Here is a 10,086-nt window from a genome sequence, read left to right on the forward strand (position 1 = left end):
AATCGCGCGCCGCGAGGTTGATGACGCAAACGGCAGGAGCCAATGAAGTTGCGAGGGAAAGGAGGCAAGGGGCGGGGCCTCGCTGCCGGTCTTTTTTCCCTTCAGCCCACAAGATGGCGGCCGCTCCGCTTTTTCCGGCGGAGAGATGGCGGCGGAGCCCTTGAGGTGAGGCGGCGGGGAGGCCCAGGCCAGGAAGAGAAGGAGAAGCGGCGGCTGTGACGGAAGCGGGCGCCCAGCTTTCCCTGAGGGAGAGGCAACGGAGGAAGGAAGGGGAGGGGCGCCAACGGCTTTTTTCCCCTGGCCCCGGCCTTTCCCTTCTGCGCATGCGCACAAGGCCTTGCTCCACAGTTGCTATCCGCGAAGGCAGACAAGAACAACTGTAGATTCCTAGAGAGGCCATCCCACTGGGCCTTTCTAGCTCCTCTATGGCCAGTGCCTGGAGGACCTAGAGAGGACTCTCCAGCAGGTCTTTGCAGCTCCTCCAGCGCAGCTCTATGGTCATTGTCAATGTCATCATGGCAATTTAACAACAGCTGGCAACGCAGCCTTTGAGGGAATCACTGGAGAATACTTGCCCACAGAAAGCCATTGGAGATTATTTGCCCATAAGGAATCATTGGGCAACACTTGCCCATTGGGGAATATTTGCCCATAGGGAAACATTGGAGAACACTTATTCCCCAACAATTCTCTATGGGCAGACATTCCTCTCTGTCTCCCTCTGGGTTTCTCCCTTCTTTAAGCAGAGGCCGAGTGCCTCCATGGACACCAAGGCCCCAGGCCCCAGACACTCACCCTATAAATTACCTTTGGACAAGGCTTGTTTCTGCCACTCTCCGAGGGCTCTCCTCTTCCATGCCAGGCTGCCATGAGAAAGGAAACTTGGATTGGCTTTTTAACCATCTTTTGGGGGGGGGGGTCAATGCTTCTCCCAGTCCTAAATTTTGCATTTGCCTTTCAAGAGGCCTCCGGATCCACATCGCATGGGACTACCTCCGGAGCCTCCTCCTGTTCCTGCGAGATGAAGGCGATCCATAAGAAACCCAACAAGAGGAGTACGAAGAGCTTGGCTCAAGCAGACAAAGAGGAGTTTATTTCAGAGGAGTTTTGCCGTCTCCTTGCTTTTGAGGTGAGAGACTGTGGTCAACACTCAACACTCCCCCAGTTAGACTCTGACTGGTTTCCTTTACTGGGGTCCAACAACATCAAAAATCCACCCAACAAAATACACAATATAATGCTATTATTTATTTCTATCCAGCCCTTCAGAGAATGCTCTCATGGGAGTGAGTGGTGTGTGTGTGTGTGTGGTTGTCTATGTGTTTATGATTTCGGTACCTCTCCCACTCCTAAATTTTGAATTTGCCCTTCAACAGGTCTCTGGATCCGCATCATGCCCTCCTTAGCCTGTGTCTCTGGCCTGGTGCCTTTCCATTGCTTCAGGGAGAAGCTGGAGGAGAAGGCAAGTGAAGAAATCCAACAAGAGGAGTATGGAGACCTTCCCACAGACAGACAAAGAGGGGTCTGTGAGTCCACATCACACAGGGACTCTGTGGCACAGGCCTCCCCTTTGCGCCAAGGGAGAGGCGACGGAGGAGTAACAGAAGTGCGTTAAGAGGAGCACAGACACCTCAGCTGAAGCAAAGCCAACAGAAAAGGAGGCCTTAAACACAGTTAAAGGCAAAAAACACCCCGCTGACAGTCGGTTATTCAAATGGCAGAAATGTAAAACCATGTCTTCGTATCAGAGCCAAAACATTTTGGAGTTCCTGTGGGTTTGCTGGCTGCATGTTATAATAAATCATAATAAAATATTTATTTGTGTTTCCCCGCCTCTCCCAATTGGATCGAAGCAGGATTACAGACTAAAAAATCACCATACATATAATTGAAATTCTCTTACCAATATGACAATTAGATCCAGCATATTGACTAATGGTTAAAAATAACCACACAATGCAATACAGAATACAATACAATCGGCAAATCAGCAGCATCACATTCAGGGCCACGTCAGTCATTATCTTAGATCTGGATATGCTTGACGGAATAGTGTGGTTTTCACTGCTTTCCTGAATATCTCTAATGATGTCCTCAGGAAGGCTGTTCCACAGTCTAGGAGCCCTTATTGAAAAGGCTCTTTGTGAAGTGGAAGCATATTTGGGGTTCGTGGTTTCCAATAACTTCTTGCCCAATGTTCTAAGGGTGCGGAGCAGATTGTATGGGGAGAGGCAGTCCTGCAAGTAACTCGGCCCGAGCCATATAGGGCTTTATAGGTCATAACCAACACTTTGTATTGCGCTCAGAAGCTAATGGAGCCAGTGAAGATCTTTCAAAATAGGTGTTATATGGTCAAACCTTGAAGAACTGGTGACCAGTATGGCTGCCATATTTTGTACTAGTTGAAGCTTCTGGACTTGATACAAGGGTAGCCCCATGTAAAGCGCATTACAGAAATCTAGACAAGAGGTTACCAGAGCGCGTACCACTGTTTCAAGGTCCCTTTGGCCCAGGTGGGGTCGCAGCTGGCGTATCAACCAAAGTTGATAGCAAGCACTTCTGGCCGTCGCATCTACTTGAGATGTCAACTGCAGGGACGAATCCAGAAGTACTCCTAGACTGCGAACTTCGTCCTTCAGGGGAAGTGTGACCCCGTCCAGGACGGGTTGACAAATTTCCTTCCTAGAACCTTGGGGGCCTATCGCCAGTACTTCTGTTTTCTCTGGATTCAAACTGAGTTTGTTTTCCCGCATCCAGCCCATTACTGACTCCAGGCAAGCATTCAGAGGAGAGACGCCCTCCTTAGTCACTGCATCAGTCAGAGACATAGAGAACCATATTTGAGTGTCATCAGCATACTGATAACACAGCGCCCCATGTCTCTGGATGATCTCTCCCAGCAGTTTCATGTAAATGTTAAACAGTATGGGGGACATAATAGCTCCTTGAAGGACACCAGATGACAGTTCCCTCTTAGAGGAGCAAGTGTCCCCCAGCTTCACCACCTGGAACCTTCCCAAGAGGTAGGAATAGAACCACTGGAGCGCAGTGCCTCCGATTCCTAGCTCCCTCAGGTGTTCCAGAAGGATACCGTGTCCTAAAACTTATCTGTCTAGACGCAGTGTGATTAATTGGAATCCATTATACCTATTTTAAAATCCCTGCACTGGCTCCCTGTTTGCTAGGACATTTTCCGTTGCCACTCCAAAACTCTGGAACGTTTTACTGGATGAGATCCGCCAAATAACATCTTTAGGTGCCTTCAAGAAGGCAATAAGAACAGATCTTTTCCGACAAGCTTTCCCAAACTGACTCCCAATTTTTCCACTTACCTAATTTTTCCCATTGGATTGAATGATCTTGATTCATTTTATTGGCCATCGGTTGGGAATTGTTTTATAGGGTGGGAGGGAATTTGGGAACTTGAAATGTAATACAGTATGTCTTTTAACTATTGTTTCCGTAGTTGTTGTTGTTGTTGTTGTTTTGACTTGATTTTATTGTTTTTGATATCTCGATCCAATACAGGGAGAGGCGGGATATAAATAAGTATTATTAATATTATTATAATGATTCCTTGTATGTCATCTTGAACCCATGTTTTGGGTCCAGTTTCAGTTGATGCTTAAAGCAAAACCTAGTTGAATTCACACACACACACACACACACACATATATATATATGGTCTGGCCATATATATGGCCTCTGTCTGTTGACTTCTTGGGTCGGTGTTATCGTCTGTAGAGCTGCCAGTTGGAGTGGAACAGAACTGGTACAATGCATATTTCTTTGCTGAAGAGTCACTAAGTAGGCTTTAACAGAGAATGCCTTTGAAGGCAAATGATGATGGTTTTACTTCCAATACAAAATCTGGAGGAGCCACAGCTTAATACTAGAGCATATGCGTCAGAGATACACCTGAAAGTCTGGCTAACTCTTCATTTATTTGGTGAGGCAGGCGATAGTCCACAGAAATCTCTACTATACTAAAATGAATGTGTCTCTCTTATCTAAAATGCTTGGGACCAGAGGGCTTTGGGATTTTGAAATCTTTTAAGGCACTCGCAGGAAGCTCTTGTTGTTTTGCAGCAGCAGATAAATGCACCTCTCTCTTTGGAAATCATCTAAATTGGTGAATTTGTCCTAGAACTACGAGAGCTGAAACAAAAAGCTCTCCAAAATTTGCAGTTGATATAGAAACGAAAGCCTTTCTCGATCCTGTTGCACTTACAAATGTGCCAAGAAATGGGGTCCATCCATCTCTCGATCTCAGAGGACGGCAATCGCAAACCCTCTCTGAACAAATCTTGCCAAGAAAGGCCCAAGACAGTTTGCCTTTGGGTCGCTGTAAGTCAGAAATGACTTGAAGGCTCACAGCGACGGCAATTGCTGAACAGGATGCCAGGTGCAATAAGTAAATGATATAATACAAAATATACAGTTATGGCTGAATCTGTGGCTGCAGAATCCATGGATGCAGAGAGCTGGCTGTAAAAGGGACAAACCGGACCCAGTCCTGCTATTTTGGCCTCCTCTCCGAAGGCGTCTTCTTCCTTTATCTTCTTCTTGACCGCTTCCAAATCCTGATAAAGCCCCTTTAAGCTGTCAGATAAAGTCTCCTGCCACTGGAGTCTCCATAGAGGCCCAAGAATGCCTTTTCCCGAAGCGATGGACCTGACTGTTATGCGCTCCGAGTGGCATGCTCTTTTATCAAGCCATGTCTGCCCACATTGGCAGTCTAAAAATAAATGGACTGCGTGCCTCTCTGAACTGGGAACCAAGTTTCTAATCTTGGAGAAGGTTTGGAAGAACCTGCTTGAGTTTATCTATTCATTCCATGTCATTTGTATGCCGCAAAACCATTAAAACCATTTGAAAAGCAGCATAAAACTACATAAAAACAGACAAAAGTGAAAAAGCCCAACTAAAATGCACCTACTCCTTAAAAAACCCCATCCTGACTATATACCCAACACCTGCTTCAATAAAAATGGCTTGGCTTGCCAAGGAAAAGTTTCTTGATGCATCCCTATGTTCAGTTCTTTGCAAAATGCGAGAGTTTCTTGATGCATCGAGACTGGAGTCTGTGAAAGCATTTGGATCTGATGCATCTGAGGAAGTAGGCTTGCGTCTAGGAAAGCCCATGTTGCCACCTTCTTTCTTTCTCAAGTCTCAAAGGGGCTACAAGGCCTCTCTACAGACTAAGCCTTAAAGCCCACCCTGATCACAGGGGTTCCTTGGCATCTGCTGGGGCTTGGTTCCAGGATCCCCTCTGGATCCCCAAATCCGTGGGTGTTCAAGGTCCATTAAGTCCGACAGCAAAATGGCCTCCCTTATATAAAATGGCAAAAACCAAGGTTTGCCGTTGGGGATGACTCCTTTTCCCCTGCAGCTTTTCCAAACCGTGGATGCTTGAATCCATGGATTTACAAGATCCGTGGATAAGGAGGGCTGGCTGTATCGGATTCTCTGCTCCAGTGAAAATGCCTCGGCTTCCCCAAAGGGCCGGTGATGATGATGATGATGATGATGATGATGATGATGATGATGATGATGATGTCCTTTGCAAGGAGAGAGGGAGGCAGGAGGACCGGGTCCAAAGCGCATCAGTGCTCTGGTGCAGATGCTGCCTGGCTCCCTCCTCCTTTCCCCGAATGGCAGAGGCTCAGCTGATAAGGGCCCGAAAGGGGCTAAAATTAGCCCCGGAGAAGGCGCACTTGGGGCAGCTGTCCTGGGCTGGGGCTGGCCTCTCTGGCCCTACTATCTGTCCCACCTCACAGAGGGTCCCCTTTGCGACACACAAAGCCCCGGCCGGGTGACCCAACGGAGGGACCCTCCCCGCTGCTGGAGCCCAGTAGCCAGCCACCGGCCCCGCGTGAGTACTCCCCTCCCCAGCCCTTGACCCGCATCTTCTCCCCTGGGTGGGTTCACACGTGCCCCGCCGCGACACGCGTCTGCCTGACACGCGAGTCGCCTTTAGGGCCGGCAGAGGAGGAGCCACACTGCAGGGAAAGAATGCAGCCTGGCCCCAGTTTTGGGAATGGGGTGGCCCTAGCTGGCCAAGGCAAGGCACACTCTCTCAGCCTCAAGGGGAGCCCTGGGGTCTCTAGCAAGACTTGCTCTTGTTAAGTCACACTCTCTCAGCCTCAGGAGGAGGCAAGTCCTGTGGAGCTCTAGGGTTTGTAGTAACAGCAGTGTGCTTTCTATTGCTATAAGTCACATTTTCTCAGGCTCAGGAGAAGGCAAATCCTACGGAGCCCTGGGACTGGTAGCAATACTTGCTATTGCTATGTCACACTCTCTCAGCCTCAGGAGAAAGCAGCTCCTATGGGAGCCCTGGGGTTTGTAGTAACAGCAATGAAATTGCCATTGCTATAAGTCACACTCTCTCAGCCTCAGGAGGAGGCTATGGAGTCCTGGGGTTTGTAGCAATACTTGCTCTTGCTAAGTCACACTCTCTCAGCCTTAGGAGAAAGCAGCTCTTATGGAGCCCAGGGGTTGGTAGCAATAGCAATGGACTTGGTATATCCCATGTGTTGTTTTGGCAATACTATTGTGCAATACTGCCAAATAATCTTGCCAAAGTAATCAATGGAGATACACTCGATGCCCTTTCCTTACCCATAAAAAAGAGCGGTCCCTTTCTCTGGCTGGTTTGGGGCTCAGGAATGCATGCTGCGTCTCCCAAATTCAGAATGAAAATAGCTTTCCCAAAAAAAGAAACCCAGGAGCCAAAGGGGTCCAGAAATAGCCGAAGGGAACATGATCGGATGAGAGGCCTCCATCGCCAGCGTGGCCCCAAGGAAAACACAACAACGCAGGCAGCTGCCTCCATCCCTTGTCTATTTGTGGCCTCTTTTCACACAAGCATCTGGAATCCTGAGATTTCTAGTGGCATTTCTATGGGTTTGACTCCTAGTTTAAGTAGTACTTGGATCTCAAGTTTCAAGTGGTCCTTAGGATCCTTCGCCAGAGACATCTAAGTCCCTCCGTAAACTACAAATTCCAGAATCCCATAGTGACTGACAGGATCTTTTTAAAATGGTGTATAGGAAGCTGGACTTTGGGAGATGTAGTCTAAAAAGTGTAAGAACCAACATCAGACTGTGACTCTGGGGACCAGGATTCGAATCCTCGCTCAGCCATGGAAACCCACTGGGTGACCTTAGGCAAGTCCTACTCCCTCAGCCTCCGAGGAGGGCATTGGCAAACCTCCCTCCGAAGACGCTTGCCAAGAAAACCTCGTGATAAGTTCGCCTTAGGGTCACCATAAATCGAGAACAACTCGACGGCCAACAGCACAGATGGTCTAAAAAGTAACTTTCCCCCAAGTCAAGCCTATGGTCAGGAGATGGAGGGTTACTGGAGGCTGGCAGGAGGCCCTGGTCTCTTATTTAGAGCAACCAGGAAGGAAGGAAGGAAAGAAGGAAGGAAGGAAGGAAGGAAGGAAAGAAGGAATACTTTTGGAATGGCATGCACCGGAAATTGTTCTGCCCCCCTTCTAGCATTTCATAGCCAAGCAGGTGGAACTCATGCATTCCTCCTCTTGCCATATATGTGTGTGTGTGTGTGTGTGTGTGTGTGTGTGTGCATGCTAGCAATTGGCTTCTACAGAGACTCCTTGATCAGAAAGCTTTGGTGCCGCAATGAACTGCAGGCCCCAGATTCCATAGCGTTGGGCCATGGCAGTGAAACCGCTATCAAACTGGATTAATTCTGCATTGCAGAAACAGTCTAAGATTCTAGGGGAAGTCTTATTTATGTTACATAGGGAATAGTTCTCTATCTGCTTCAGCTGTTATGGCAATATCCCACAAAGCCCTGGGTTTGGAAAAACGTTAGACCTCTCCTGGCCAAAAATTCCCAATAGGAAATTCCATAGGATGGTGTCATGGCAGTTAAAGAGGAATCAGAATGCTATATGGGCCTGGCTTTGCAATGTGGGATCATAATGCTATATGGGCCTGGCTTTGCAATGTGGGATCATAAGGCTATATGGGTCTGACTTTGAAATGTGGACTCAAAATGCTATATGGGTCTAACTTTGAAATGTGAAATCATAAGGTTATATGGGTCTGACTTTGAAATGTGGAATTGTTATGGCATAGGGGTCTGGCTTTGAAATCCACAATCAGCCACTGAAACCCAGTGGGCAACTCACACTCTCTCAGCCTGAGAGGCAGTTATTCCTGCAAACAAATGACTTTTCCAAAGGCACTTTGAAGTGCCTGAAGTGGGATCGAGATGCTTCCGTTGTGCGGCGTGACTTATTTTACATGATTTCTTTGGCTTGCAGCTTTCCAACCTTGCACAGTTCATGATGAAAGTCACCCTCAAGAGAGGCACCAAGATGAGCCTGCTGGATATCACCAAGATCTTCTCCATGCTCCAGCCCAGAGAAGACGAAGAAGGGGAAGATGAAAGGCAGGCGCTGAATCTCGCCGTGTCCCAGGACAACTACCAGCTCCTGGACGAACTGTTGCGCCAAGAGAGATACAAAGGGTTCATCAACAGCAGGAGCGGTTGGGGGGTACCTGGAACGCCGCTGCGTTTTGCCGCCGCCAAGGGCCACGCCAGGTGCGTCGAAGTCCTCCTGGCCCACGGAGCCGAAGTCGACAGCTTGGATGTCAAGGCTCAGACCCCGCTCTTCGTCGCCGTCAACAACGGCCACCTGGATTGCGTCCGGGCCCTCTTGCAAGCCGGAGCAAATCCGTCCGGAAGCATCCACAACAACTGCACTCCACTCCTCACCGCAGCCAGAGACGGAGACATGGACATCCTCCGGGAGCTCTTGGACCACGGGGCAGAGGTCAACGTCAAGGCAAGGGTCCCCGAGTGGGCGGCCAACTCCGTGGCCTGCTCCGGCCCTTTGTACCTCTCGGCTGTCTACAGGCATCTGGAGTGTTTCAAGACTCTGCTGCTCTACGGCGCCGATCCGAACTACAACTGCAACGACGAGAAAATGGTCGGCCGTGTCAAATCCCCAAAGACGCTCCTGGAAATCTGCCTGCGGCACGGCTGCGGAGCTGAATTTGTCCAACTCCTCATCGATTTTGGAGCCAACGTTTACTTGCCGGGGATCGCCTTGGATAAGATCTCAGCCAGCTCTGAGGCGATAGATCTGTTGGCCAGAGAAAGAGGTAAGTCATTGCCTTTTACTTTAAAAACAACGACAACACGGGCCAGAATTAATTCAGCAATACAACCAGTTACATATTATGGATCACGACCAATTATTATAGCAGCTCTTTGTTTTCAAGTTCAGTATGGAAAATAACATTGCAGAAAGGAAATTAAACCCTCTCCCTCCCTTGTTAAACAAAAACAGACAAATATTAGATTAATGCACTGTCTTGCACCAGCAAAGTCATCAGAGTCTGAATAATACATTGTTCAGCGCATACACTCTCTCTATATATGTATATTTTACCCTTTCTATTATCCAGATAGTATTTGAAATGCTAACGGATGATGATCTGGATACTGGTGTAGTCAGACATGAGATTAATGTTTCACTCCTGCCTTTGCGGTGATGCGCCAAACTTTGGAGGCCCATGTGCATCTTGAAATCTCAGATGACCACTTAGATTTCACTGTTTCCATTTCTTCCCGCTTTCTAGTTCTCCCCAAATCCTTGATGTCTCAATGCAGACTCGCCATCCGGAAACTCCTCCGACCGGCTAACCAACCCCACGCTGTCGATCAACTGGAAATCCCATCGCCGCTGCTCAGCTATCTCAAACACCAACTGTAAAGGCACCGCAAAGGAAGATCAGCGTTGGCACTGACCCAGGGTCCTCAAGCACTGTAACTTCGGATACGAAAGGAAACAAAGGAAAAAAACTAAGACTTGGAAGACGTGTAGTTTGGTGGCCTTGTTTTCTATCTTGTGTGTGTGTGTTGTGCGATCCATTTGCATCAGGTATGTTATCTAAAACCAGAAACTGGAACCTTAGTAGGAAAGGGTAAAGAGGTTTCATGAACCATGCATGGGTTCAAAAAGCAAACCTGTTTAAGGTCCCATGAAGCCTAGTGGTCTATGCCACACAGTGCCTTCCATTTAATGTTGCTTCTTGATGCCTTTGG

The 10,086-nt window shown here is 48.2% G+C and overlaps 1 protein-coding gene across 2 annotated transcripts in view; it reads left to right on the forward strand.

Annotated features, from left to right (window-relative positions):
• Positions 1-10,086, forward strand: part of LOC121936564 (myotubularin-related protein 8-like) — a 36,701-nt gene extending 26,615 nt beyond the window's left edge. Inside the window, exons 1-3 of one of the 2 annotated variants that reach the window (XM_042478897.1) lie at positions 5,697-5,875; positions 8,297-9,140; positions 9,621-10,086. In XM_042478897.1, the coding sequence (XP_042334831.1) occupies positions 8,318-9,140; positions 9,621-9,754 (957 nt within the window). In that variant the 5' untranslated portion in view covers positions 5,697-5,875; positions 8,297-8,317 and the 3' untranslated portion in view covers positions 9,755-10,086. Of the gene's footprint in view, positions 1-5,696; positions 5,876-8,296; positions 9,141-9,620 lie in introns of those variants that run through there. The other variant, XM_042478898.1, reaches the window with a different exon arrangement.

This window comes from Sceloporus undulatus, chromosome 7 (assembly GCF_019175285.1).
Source record: "Sceloporus undulatus isolate JIND9_A2432 ecotype Alabama chromosome 7, SceUnd_v1.1, whole genome shotgun sequence".
Taxonomy (NCBI): domain Eukaryota; kingdom Metazoa; phylum Chordata; class Lepidosauria; order Squamata; family Phrynosomatidae; genus Sceloporus; species Sceloporus undulatus.